The 13834-nt window shown below is 37.4% G+C and overlaps 1 protein-coding gene across 11 annotated transcripts in view; it reads left to right on the forward strand.

Annotated features, from left to right (window-relative positions):
- Nucleotides 1-227: 227 nt before the first annotated feature.
- Nucleotides 228-13834, forward strand: part of LOC139759257 (RNA-binding protein 5-like) — a 74241-nt gene continuing 60634 nt past the window's right edge. For 3 of the 11 annotated variants that reach the window (XM_071681392.1, XM_071681389.1, XM_071681391.1), the window contains exons 1-2: nucleotides 276-434; nucleotides 8576-8604. Coding sequence is in view for 6 of the 11 variants with exons in the window: in XM_071681389.1 (XP_071537490.1) it covers nucleotides 8599-8604 (6 nt within the window). In the remaining 5 variants the exon portion in view is untranslated. Of the gene's footprint in view, nucleotides 435-522; nucleotides 599-5218; nucleotides 5334-8575; nucleotides 8605-13834 lie in introns of those variants that run through there. The other 8 variants (XM_071681397.1, XM_071681387.1, XM_071681388.1 and 5 more) reach the window with 6 other exon arrangements.

Genomic DNA, 13834 nt, shown 5'->3' on the forward strand with positions numbered 1-13834 from the left:
ACTTGAAGACTAATAAACATGAAATATTAAGAACTATTTTGATATCAATTTGATTTAGATTTATCTCTAACAAGAATGTCAAGAATTTGAGTAATTGCGATTATTTTCCAGACTAAATGATAAACATGATTTCCTATACATGTATTTTTGTTAATCAGGTATAATGGTATTAATGTATATTTATTGGTATCAGAGGAAATTACGTGAGGAGGGATTTTCGGTAGTATGTCTTGCGGGTGTGCGCCACAGATTCTCTAGATTTGGCACAGCAGCGCGTCTAACCATTAAGGTTTGAGAGACCAACAGGGAAGTATCACAACGTATTCTTCATACGAGTTCTCTTCTACGGAGTTTATTTCGTCACTAGATCTTCCAGAACAATTATTAGAAGATTCTGTACAGTATCAGCATTCGACAATGCTGATACTTATGTAGTAAGTCACATTCTGAACCTAGTTGTTTGTATCAGTGGCCTCATCACGTAGGGAAGCCAGTCGTATTCGTTGCCACACGGGTCTACTCCCATATTGCCTCACAATGGAGGCAGGTAGGATGTGCTCTCATATTACAGAGTTGTGCTTTCTCAGGCAAACGTATGGTAAGTGGTTTTTTGTTTTATCTATATTGATAGGGCGTGCCTCACAGCTAATGTTTGGAGGAAAAATGAAAATCCTTTTGGAAATTGGTGATATTTTTCTTGTAGGACTACCTTTGTGTGTATATATATATATATATATATATATATATATATATATATATATATATATATATATATATATATATATATATATATATATATATATATATATATATATATATATATATATATATATATATATATTACTATAATTTTACCCATAGATACTTACATTGGGTGTGCAGTTTCAATAGTCGTAGTAGGATAACTATTTTTCTTGTGATTAAGACTTGCTGAACTTGAATGTTTGTGAAGGAGAAATAGAATAGGTTATTGTGCGCATGGCGCCGCTCTCTTGTTGACACTATTGAGCGTGCTTGTCTGTTCATTGTGGAAGTTTACTGTCAGTCGTGCATCTCAGAGACATAGTTTTACCGAAAGTGAATAAGTATATACTTTACATCAAACAGTTCAAATTACAATGAACTTCGAATGTATTTATACACATTGTTGTTCGACACATGACGTCACAGGCTCCCCACCATATTGATTTTCAGACAAGTCAAGATTAACACCACAAAGAAAAATTTATCGATTGTTCCATGTAATATTGAGTGTTTTGCTGTTTTGACTCTAAGTTTATGAATATTGAGTCATTTGGAGACTTTATTCTACATGTTTGGTTGTCTTGGGTGTATGTTTAGAAAAGTACATAGAAAGCTTTCGTTACCCTGGGTGCCAGCAATATGGCGCGAAATTGTAACACCATTTTAAAGAGAGCTAACCTTACTTCATTATTTTTTGTTTGTGCTAGAATGAATCCTGTCCTGCATTCACGTTGTGTAGAGAGCTTCATCCCAACTACACCGGCATAGTGTTACTCAGGTGATTTTTCGTGTTTGATTATATATATATATATATATATATATATATATATATATATATATATATATATATATATATATATATATATACAATCTCCACTTTCCGCGATAGCAAGGCAGGCCTGGGACAGACGAAAAGAGGCCACATCCGCTCATCCATTCTCAGGCTGTTTATTGTAATGCACCGACACCACATCTCCCTATCTACGAGCAGACCCCTCATACCTTTCCATGGTTTACCCCCCGGACGCCTCACATCTCCTGGACCTGACCATTGACAGTACGTCGGTTCCTACATGCCACATCGCCGCAATTCATTGTGTCCCGTATACGCCTTTAACATATTGCAAGAAGTCACAGTGGTGCACGTGATGTATTATATATATATATATATATATATATATATATATATATATATATATATATATATATATACATATACATAATCCCGAGGAAAATGAAACACGATTACTCGATAAGCAAGTGCCCCACCATCCGGTAATGCTCGTTTACCATGGCGTCTGAGGTACGTCTCTTCCCTGTGTATCAACTGACCGTTCTACGTCTATATCGTTCTTGTATCTCCCCTGACCATTTGATCATTATACGAAAGTTCACTTAGGAACTTATCGTGCTTCATTTTCCAAGTGGTTCTATGTATATATATATATATATATATATATATATATATATATATATATATATATATATATATATATATATGTATATATTCTTCTTTTCTTTCAAACTATTCGCCATTTCCCGCATTAGCGAGGTAGCGTTAAGAACAGAGGACTGGGCCTTTGAGGGAATACCCTCACCTGGCCCAATTCTCTGTTCCTTCTTTTGGACAAAAAAAAAAAAAGGAGGATTTCCAGCCCCCCGCTCCCTCCCCTTTTAGTCGCCTTCTACGACACGCAGGGAATACGTGGGAAGTACTCTTAATCCCCTATCCCCAGGGATCATATATATATATATATATATATATATATATATATATATATATATATATATATATATATATATATATATATTTATATATATATATATATATATATATATATATATATATATATATATATATATATATATATATATATTTATATATTATCCCTGGGGATAGGGGAGAAAGAATACTTCCCACGTATTCCCTGCATGTCGTAGAAGGCGACTAAAAGGGGAGGGAGCGGGGGGCTGGAAATCCTCCTTTTTTTTTTTTTGTCCAAAAGAAGGAACAGAGAATTGGGCCAGGTGAGGGTATTCCCTCAAAGGCCCAGTCCTCTGTTCTTAACGCTACCTCGCTAATGCGGGAAATGGCGAATAGTTTAAAAGAAAGATATATATATATATATATATATATATATATATATATATATATATATATATATATATATATATATATATATATTCATACTTGCCTTCATCCATTTGTCGGCACCCCGCCACACAGAAAATAGCATCGGTACTCTCCGCTTCAGCGAGGTAGCGCCAGGAAAAGAAAAAAAAGCCTACATTCATTCACACTCTCTAGCTGTCGTGCATTGCACCGAAACCACAGTTCCCTATCCACGTCCAGGCCCCACAGACCTTTCCATGGTTTACTTTAGACGCTTCACATTCCCAACTTCAGTCCATTGACAGCACGTCGACTCCGGTATACCACATCGTTCGAATTCTCTTTATTCCTTGCACGCCTCTTAGCCTCCTTTATGTTCAGGCCACGATCACTCAAGATCTTTTTCACTGCATCCTCACACTAGTCTGCTTTCCAAGCTCACTTACTCTCACCACTCCTTTCCATTCCCAACTTTTTTTGTGTGTGTATGAGTGAATGGGCCATTCGTCTGTCACCTGGCGATACCTCGCTGACGCGGGAAACGGCGATCTAATATTTTTTTTTTATTATACTTTGTCGCTGTCTCCCGCGTTTGCGAGGTAGCGCAAGGAAACAGACGAAAGAAATGGCCCCCCCCCCATACACATGTATATACATACGTCCACACACGCAAATATACACACATATATATATATATATATATATATATATATATATATATATATATATATATATATATATTATATTCCCTGGGGATAGGGGAGAAAGAATACTTCCCACGTATTCCCTGCGTGTCGTAGAAGGCGACTAAAAGGGAAGGGAGCGGGTGGCTGGAAATCCTCCCCTCTCTTTTTTTTTATTTTCCAAAAGAAGGAACAGAGAAGGGGGCCAGGTGAGGATGTTCCCTCAAAGGCCCAGTCCTCTGTTCTTAACGCTACCTCGCTAACTCGGGAAATGGCGAATAGTTTGAATGAAAGAAATATATATATATATATATATATATATATATATATATATATATATATATATATATATGGAAAGCTGTGGAGGTATGTATATTTGCGTGTGTGGACGTATGTATATACATGTGTATGGGGTGGGTTGGGCCATTTCTTTCGTCTGTTTCCTTGCGCTACCTCGCAAACGCGGGAGACAGCGACAAAGCAAAAAAAAAAAAAAAAAAAAAAAATATATATATATATATATATATATATATATATATATATATATATATATATATATATATACCTATGAGTCCACGGGGGAAGTGAAACACGATAAGTTCCCAAGTGCACTTTCGTGTAATAATTAAATCATCAGAGGGGGAGACAAGAGAGAAATATGTCAGTTGATATACATCGAAGAGACGAAGCTAGGACGCCATTTGGTAAACATACGATTGTCTTGGACAAACATATATATATATATATATATATATATATATATATATATATATATATCACGGTATAGATGACTTTAACCTACAATATACTATCCGATGGTAATAATCTATCATGCGGTGCATATTATGCCGACTGGTCGGCAAATTTATCCGTAACACTGATACTGACTATACACAGTAAATGAAAAAAAAAAATGCTGACTAGTCGACATCTGTGGACCAAACATGATTATCCTGATTGTGTTGATTGCCACTTCATATTGTTATCATCCTTAACCATGCTGAAGTATGTAACAAGCGATTTGCAGATTTTTTTTTACGCATATTCTTTCTGTCGTTGTTGCGGGAAGGAATACACATTCTTGTTTGGTTGGTTTGATGATGGTTGGTTAGGTTTGTCTCATTACTTGAAGGTAAATATTGAGGGGAGAAACTAGGCTTGCAGGTTAGGTTAGGTTAGGCTTCATTGGCTTGGTTAGGTATCCTGATGTTGAGATAGAGAATGAACTGATTATATATATATATATATATATATATATATATATATATATATATATATATATATATATATATAGTATTTGTACGACCTTTAGCTGTGGTGTGTGTAGACCCATTACGTGTAATAATGCCCAAATGTGAGATTATTTATATAAGAATATTTTTGCATTCACGTGTATAACGTTTATGAATATGCATAATTATATCAATATTTATTTATGATTTGTACATACAAAATTACCGGTTGTGGAAACGTTGTGGGTGACAAGTTACACGAGTTTGGTTGGCCTTCTCATGTTTGTGTTCGAACTACTTATCACGACTTTGGTTTATTTTTTATTTTTTGTCAGTAATGGGAATGAGTTGGGTTAAAAAAAAATTCCAGAATGAATTAATAATAAAATCTACTATATAGCCCTACATTGCTTGACATTTTACATTTAAAGGTTACATCGAAACCCTCAAATGTTCCCCGGATTGAAACGCTTGTATTGACTAGCGGTGGCGCCATTTTGTTGTAACCACTGGGAAATATTGTCTAATTGTTGCATCTGGCCCATGGGTAGCCAGTGTTATGTAAGTATTTTATATGTACCACACTGAATGTTTTTAACGTTGCTTTTTATTGAGAAATGTTATATTATATGTACATGTATGGGAATAACGTCTTGAGAGATCCGGCCGAGTTCAGTGTTTTTAAAAGTTAATTAGGTTTCGAGTATATGTGATCAATTGCTTTAGAAAACATTACAACTAACTGAAGTAACTGGAAGCATATTTTGTCATAGTGATTTCTTGATCTTCATACTGGTATAGAACCAGTTGACCCATTTGAAAATTCATTGTATCCCTGTGGTTAGTGAACACTTAACAGGTTTACAGTTTGGGTCACATTGTGATTATCTCTGTAATATCTTTTGATATTACTATGCAGTAGTTTCATTATGGATTATATGATACAGCTGATGGATCATGATTTTGGGTGGAAAACACTATGATAACGTTGGTGGGTAGGGCTATGAAGATCAAGAAGGGTAGAGGCATGATTGGGAATTAATTGGCATTGAGCATGTATAGGGGGACAGCATGCTTTCAATGGGTTGACTTAGTAAATGTAATAATTAGAATGTTAATGGTTATGACTGGACGTGTGACCTTGGGTTATGATCTCTGTTGTACTTTGAATATAGTATTCACCCCTTTTTTAAAACTATGGTCAAGATTTTTAATTCTCACTGATGTAACTTGGCTTGCCATATTGAATAACTTGTCAGTCATTGATGCTAATGAGGAGGATTTTTTGTCTTGAGTGATAAGGACAGCGCACAGATGCAAATATAAATATTAGAATCTGTCCCTGTATAGTCGTATGGTGCAGATCCCCTTATATATTAATCTGGTCTCTATTTCTTAATGTAGTGGGCCAACACCAGCCCATACCAATGGTTTCTCCCCAAGTATTCACTGACTTCATCCCTCAGACAGCTCATCCCTGATCTTGTGTTTTAATTATTTTCTCTGTTTGGTTAAGTCGTATGGTTGTGAGGATTGTTTTACTGAAGTTTTGGTAATGTAAACACGGGTTGCAGTGTCTGTAGAGAGCTAGGGACAAACCATCAGTGGGAGACATAGGCCTCAGATTCCCTTTACAGACATCTTAGCTCAAATTTATGTTGTGATTATGGAAACCTAATAAAGGGGCTAATAAATGCATCTGAAATCCAGATCTCTTGTCAAAAGATTCATATGTTTTAACAAACAATACACAAAGTAGGATATAGGGTTTGCCGTGGGTGGAAGGCAGTAGCTGTGTGAAAAATAAATAATTTTTTTGCCTGGTATCTTCCCTAGACTATCTTTAAATAGATGGAATAGCAGTTTTGTGTAAAGAGAAGCTGTTTCAGTAATGCACCAAAACTAACTTTGGATATTGAGTGTTTTTCTATTGTAGTGTATCTTTGGCAGTTAGAGAATACAGCAAATTGCAGAATGTTTTCTGGAGCATTTTGTTTCTTTCTATGGTATTAGATATTTCACTGGTAGTGAGGGGTATATTTATCAGGAAAAATGCAGGGTTAATTTATGTAAGAGTTGTTGAATCACTTTTAAAAGGAAAAAATCAGATACTGAAAGCGTCACTTATCCAAGTTGAAGAATTGTACAGTAGGATTATACCATCATTAAATTGATCTACAAGAGACTGCATGGTATGAGCGCTTGTGGGAAGGTTAGTCAGTGGCATAGCTGGCTGCTCAGTCTGTTGTCCCCAAGAAAACACAAGTAATCACTTCAGTGCTGTTATAGTTGTGACGGGAATATCCTGACTAGAATAATTGAAAGCAAGATAAATTTTGACTGCTGATGTGGTTTTAGTTGTGTTGATTTCTGTACAAGGTTTTCAGATAGTTTTATTGATTAACCTCAATTTTCCCTGTATTCATAACTCACTACTGTTGGTTTGTCAAATACCATAATCTATAATGCTTTGAATCACTGCCAATTATTGTATTTTCTAAATACTGCAGAAGCATTGTAGATCACATAACACTTAAAGCTAGGTTTGATGCATTGGTAAAATGTTTTTATTTATTTACTTTTTCTTAGACAAGAAAGGCATATCCCTAAAATTAACCTTTTTTGTGTCAGGTTTTAGGGCTTTATTTAATTGTCAGAATTGATAAATGTCTGCATAAGCTCCACTATATAGTTATCGTTGGGTATTGAGTAATTTTGTTTTCCTATGGTATTGAAGTGTTTAGAAAGTAGATTGAGAGTGGTAGAATGCTATTTGAAGGATTGTTCAAGGATTTATTCAGTAATAGCAGAGGTGTTAATAGAAATTATGAAGATCAGTGGAAATTATGAAGATCTGGGAAAACTTTTAGGTTAGTCCCTAGGATAAAGGTTTATTTTTAAAAAGTCTTATTTGATGGGGAAAATTCAAAAGTAGACCCCCCTCCCCCCATAAAAGATATTTGCTAAGTTAACCATACATGTTACGATATACACATTTAGATAGTGTGATGTTTTGGGTAACTAACACCTAGGTTTTTTTTTCTTGCAACTAATAAGTGCTTATGACATAATGTATCTCTATATACTGCTTAGGTTTTTTTCTTGCAACTAATAATTGCTTATGACGTAAGGTATCTCTGTATACTGATAAAGCTTGCTTTCCAGCTTAAGTGATGGCTGGTAAAGACGATACACAAGCAACTAGGGTCCGTAGGGTTAGTTGATTTTCTACTTTATGATTTTATGTGACTCTTTGACACTATGGAAGTTTTCCTGATGCTCATTATTATAGTTGCTTGTGACGTAGGCTCCTTTTCAGCTGCAGTCCGTAGGGGTTAGGGGTTAACAAAGTTTTTAGACCAAGTGAAATGTTAAGAACTGTTTTCTTTATGAGAAGTGCAGTTGATTTGCTGACCATCATTGAATTTATTAGGGAAGATGACATTGTTAGTGTTTCCAATTCGCTTGTGGACATCACCATAGAGAAATTGGTCATTTGTATATGGCAGTTCTTTTAAGTATATTTAACTTGACCTTTATAAAGTTAGGAAAATGACTTTTTCATTAGCATGGGTAGGGAAGGAGCTCCCTTCAGGTTTTTAATGTTTTAACTCTTAGAAATACATAAGTTGGTGTGAAAGTTTATTTGCTCTGCACCTGAAGTAAATTATTAAGCCATTTAGATCTAGGCTAAATATATGCATTCCGTCATCAATTTCTCTTGCTTTCTGTTACATTAAAGAATTAGATGTTGGTCTTAAAGCTTGAAGGTCTTTGTTAATGGAATGTTTCTCTCCTTTCAGAACAATCTGCTTTGATTCGTAATATGGAGGTAAGCTTTAAAACCTTTAAGGACATGTCCTGATTTATTTGAAATATATATATATATATATATATATATATATATATATATATTATACTTTGTCGCTGTGTCCCACGTTAGCGAAGTAGCGCAAGGAAACAGATGAAAGAATGGCCCAACATACACATGTATATACATACACATCCACACACGCACATATACATACCTATACTTTTCAATGTATATATATATATATATATATATATATATATATATATATATATATATATATATACAGACATATACATATATACACATGTACATAATGCATACTTACTACCTGTATTCATTCCTGTTGCCACCCCGCCATGCATGAAATGAAAACCCCCCCTCTCCCCGCACACATGCGAGGTAGCGTTAGGAAAAGATAACAAAGGCCACATTCGTTCACACTCATTCTCTACCTGTCGTGTATAATGCACCAAAACCACAGCTCCCTTTCCGCATCCAGGCCCCACAAAACTTTCCATGGTTTCCCCAGACACTTCACATCCTGGTTCAATCCACTCCATCCTTCCACTGCCAATTTGGTCTCCCACTTCTCGTTCCCTCCACCTCTGACACATATATCCTTTGTCGATCTCTCCTCGCTCATTCTCTCTGTGACCAAACCATTTCAATACACCCTCTTCTGCTCTCTCAACTACACACTTTTTATTATCACATATCTCTTATCCTTTCATTAGTTACTCGATCAAACCGCCTCACACCATATATTGTCCTCAAAAAACTCATTTCCAACACTTTCACCCTCCTCCACACAACCCTGTCTATAGCCCATGCCTCACAACCATATAACACTGTTGGAACCACTATTCCTTCAAACATACCCATTTTTGCTCTCAGAGATGATGTTCTCACCTTCCACACATTTTTCATTGCTCCCAGAACTTTAGCAAACTCAATCTCCTCACTTCACCACTACTTGTTATTACCTCCCCATTATCCCCCCTTCACTGATGTTCCCATTTGTTATCTTGTCTTATGCACTTTACCTCCCTCCAAAACATCTTTTTATTCTCCCTAAAATTTAATGATACTCTCTCTCCCCAACTCTCATTTGGCCTCTTTTTCACCTCTTGCACCTTTCTCTTGACCTCCTGCCTCTTTTATACATCTAGTCATTTGCACTATTTCCCTGCAAAAATTGTCCAAATGTCTCTCTCCTCTCTTTCACTAATAATCTTACTTCATCCCACCGCTCACTGCCATTTCTAATCTGCCCACCTCCCACCTTTTGTGCAAGCCATCACTGCTTTCCTAAATACATCTCATTCCTCCCCCACTCCCCTTGCATCATTTGCTCTCACTTTTTTCCATTCTGCACTCAATCTCACCAGGTACTTCCTCACACAAGTCTCGTTTCCAAGCTCACTTACTCTGACCATTTTCTCCACCCCAACATTCTCTCTTCTTATCTGAGATCCTCTACAAGTCTTCACTTTCGCTTCTACAAGATAATGATCAGACATCCCTCTAGCTGCGCTTCTCAGCACATCAGCATCCAAAAGTCTTTCACGTGCCTGTCAATTAACACGTAATCCAATAATGCTCTCTGGCCATCTCTCCTGCTTACATATACTTAAGTATATCTCTTTTTTTAACCAGGTATTCCCATCACCAGTTCTTTTTCAGCACCCAAATCTACAGACTCTTCACCATTTCCATTTACAACACTGAAAACCCCATGTACACCAATTATTCCCTCAACTGCCACATGACTTGCCTTTGCATTCAAATCACCCATCACTATAACCCAGTCTCATGCATCAAAGCTGCTAACACTCGCTCAGCTGCTCCCAAAACACTTGCCTCTCATGATCTTTCTTCTCATTCTCAGGTGCATAGGCACCAATAATCACCCCTCTCTCTTCATACTGTTTCAGTTTTACCCATATTATTCTAGAGTTTACTTTCTTATATTTATGTATATACATGTGTATGTGGGTGAGTTGGGCTATTTGTTTGTCTGTTTTCTTGCACTACCTTGGTAAAGCAGGAGACAGTGACAAAGTATAATGAAAATAGCATATATATATATATATATATATATATATATATATATATATATATATATATATATATATATATATATATATATATATATCCCTGGGGATGGGGGAGAAAGAATACTTCCCAAGTATTTCCTGCATGTCGTAGAAGGCAACTAAAGGGGGGGGGGGGCTGGAATTCCTCCCCTCCCATTTATAATTTTCCAAAAGAAGGAACGGAGAGGTGGGCCAATTGAGGATATACCCTCTAAGGCTCACTATCCCTTGCTAATGCGGGATAATGCGAATAAGTATAAAAAAGATTTTTTTTTTTTTTTTTTTTTTTGCCGCTGTCTCCCGCATTTGCAAGGTAGCGCAAGGAAACAGACGAAAGAAATGGCCCAACCCACCCCCATACACATGTATATACATACGTCCACACACGCAAATATACATACCTACACAGCTTTCCATGGTTTACCCCAGACGCTTCACATGCCCTGATTCAATCCACTGACAGCACGTCAATCCCGGTATACCACATCGATCCAATTCACTCTATTCCTTGCCCTCCTTTCACCCTCCTGCATGTTCAGGTCCCAATAGCTCAAAATCTTTTTTACTCCATCTTTCCCCCTCCAATTTGGTCTCCCACTTCTCCTCGTTCCCTCCACCTCTGACACATATATCCTCTTGGTCAATCTTTCCTCACTCATTCTCTCCATGTGACCAAACCATTTCAAAACACCCTCTTCTGCTCTCTCAACCACGCTCTTTTTATTTCCACACATCTCTCTTCCCCTTACATTACTTACTCGATCAAACCACCTCACACCACACATTGTCCTCAAACATCTCATTTCCAGCACATCCATCCTCCTGCGCACAACTCTATCCATAGCCCACGCCTCGCAACCATACATCATTGTTGGAACCACTATTCCTTCAAACATACCCATTTTGGCTTTCCGAGATAATGTTCTCGACTTGCACACATTCTTCAAGGATCCCAGGATTTACGCCCCCTCCCCCACCCTATGATCCACTTCCGCTTCCATGGTTCCATCCGCTGCCAGATCCACTCCCAGATATCTAAAACACTTTACTTCCTCCAGTTTTTCTCCATTCAAACTTACCTCCCAATTGGCTTGACCCTCAACCCTACTGTACCTAATAAACTTGCTCTTATTCACATTTACTCTTAACTTTCTTCTTTCATAAGAGTGAGTGCTCAAATTACAGAGGTATAAGTTTGTTGAGTATTCCTGGTAAATTATATGGGAGGGTATTGATTGAGAGGGTGAAGGCATGTACAGAGCATCAGATTGGGGAAGAGCAGTGTGGTTTCAGAAGTGGTAGAGGATGTGTGGATCAGGTGTTTGCTTTGAAGAATGTATGTGAGAAATACTTAGAAAAGCAAATGGATTTGTATGTAGCATTTATGGATCTGGAGAAGGCATATGATAAGAGTTGATAGAGATGCTCTGTGGAAGGTATTAAGAATATATGGTGTGGGAGGTAAGTTGTTAGAAGCAGTGAAAAGTTTTTATCGAGGATGTAAGGCATGTGTACGTGTAGGAAGAGAGGAAAGTGATTGGTTCTCAGTGAATGTAGGTTTGCGGCAGGGGTGTGTGATGTGTCCATGGTTGTTTGATTTGTTTATGGATGGGGTTGTTAGGGAGGTGAATGCAAGAGTTTTGGAAAGAGGGGCAAGTATGAAGTCTGTTGTGGATGAGAGAGCTTGGGAAGTGAGTCAGTTGTTGTTCGCTGATGATACAGCGCTGGTGGCTGATTCATGTGAGAAACTGCAGAAGCTGGTGACTGAGTTTGGTAAAGTGTGTGAAAGAAGAAAGTTAAGAGTAAATGTGAATAAGAGCAAGGTTATTAGGTACAGTAGGATTGAGGGTCAAGTCAGTTGGGAGGTAAGTTTGAATGGAGAAAAACTGGAGGAAGTAAAGTGTTTTAGATATCTGGGAGTGGTTCTGGCAGTGGATGGAGGAAGTGGATCATAGGGTGGGGGAGGGGGCGAAAATCCTGGGAGCCTTGAAGAATGTGTGGAAGTTGAGAACATTATCTCGGAAAGCAAAAATGGGTATGTTTGAAGGAATAGTGGTTCCAACAATTTTGTATGGTTGCGAGGCGTGGGCTATGGATAGAGTTGTGTGCAGGAGGGTGGATGTGCTGGAAAAGAGATGTTTGAGGACAATGTGTGGTGTGAGGTGGTTTGATCGAGTAAGTAACGTAAGAGTAAGAGAGGTGTGTGGAAATAAAAAGAGCGTGGTTGAGAGAGCAGAAGAGGGTGTTTTGAAATGGTTTGGGCACATGGAGAGAATGAATGAGGAAAGATTGACCAAGAGGATATATCGGTTGGAGGTGGAGGGAACGAGGAGAAGTGGGAGATCAAATTGGAGGTGGAAAGATGGAGTGGAAAAGATTTTGTGTGATCGGGGCCTGAACATGCAGGAGGGTGAAAGGAGGGCAAGGAATAGAGTGAATTGGAGCGATGTGGTATACCGGGGTTGACGTGCTGTCAGTGGATTGAATCAAGGCATGTGAAGCGTTTGGGGTAAACCATGGAAAGCTGTGTAGGTATGTATATTTGCATGTGTGGACGTAGGTATATACATGTGTGTGGGGGGGGGCCATTTCTTTCGTCTGTTTCCTTGTGCTACCTCGCAAACGCGGGAGACAGCGACAAAGTATAATAAAAAAAAATATATATATATATATATATATATATATATATATATATATATATATATATATATATTTTTTATATATATATATATATATATATATATATATATATATATATATATATATATATATATATATAGGGGATGGGGAGAAAGAATACTTCCCACGTATTCCCTGCATGTCGTAGAAGGCGACTAAAAGGGGAGGGAGCAGGTGGCTGGAAATCCTCCCCTCTCGCTTTTTTTTTTAATTATCCAAAAGAGGGAACAGAGAAGGGGGCCAGGTGAGGCTATTCCCTCAAAGGCCCAGTCCTCTGTTCTCAACGCTACCTCGCTAATGTGGGAAATGGCGAATAGTATGAAAGAAAGAAATATCCACTCCCAGATATCTAAAACACTTCACTTCCTCCAGTTTTTCTCCATTCAAACTTACCTCCCAATTGACTTGACCCTCAACCCTACTGTACCTAATAACCTTGCTCTTATTCACATTTACTCTTAACTTTCTTCTTC

The sequence above is a fragment of the Panulirus ornatus genome, chromosome 32 (assembly GCF_036320965.1).
Source record: "Panulirus ornatus isolate Po-2019 chromosome 32, ASM3632096v1, whole genome shotgun sequence".
NCBI classification, from domain to species: Eukaryota; Metazoa; Arthropoda; class Malacostraca; order Decapoda; family Palinuridae; genus Panulirus; species Panulirus ornatus.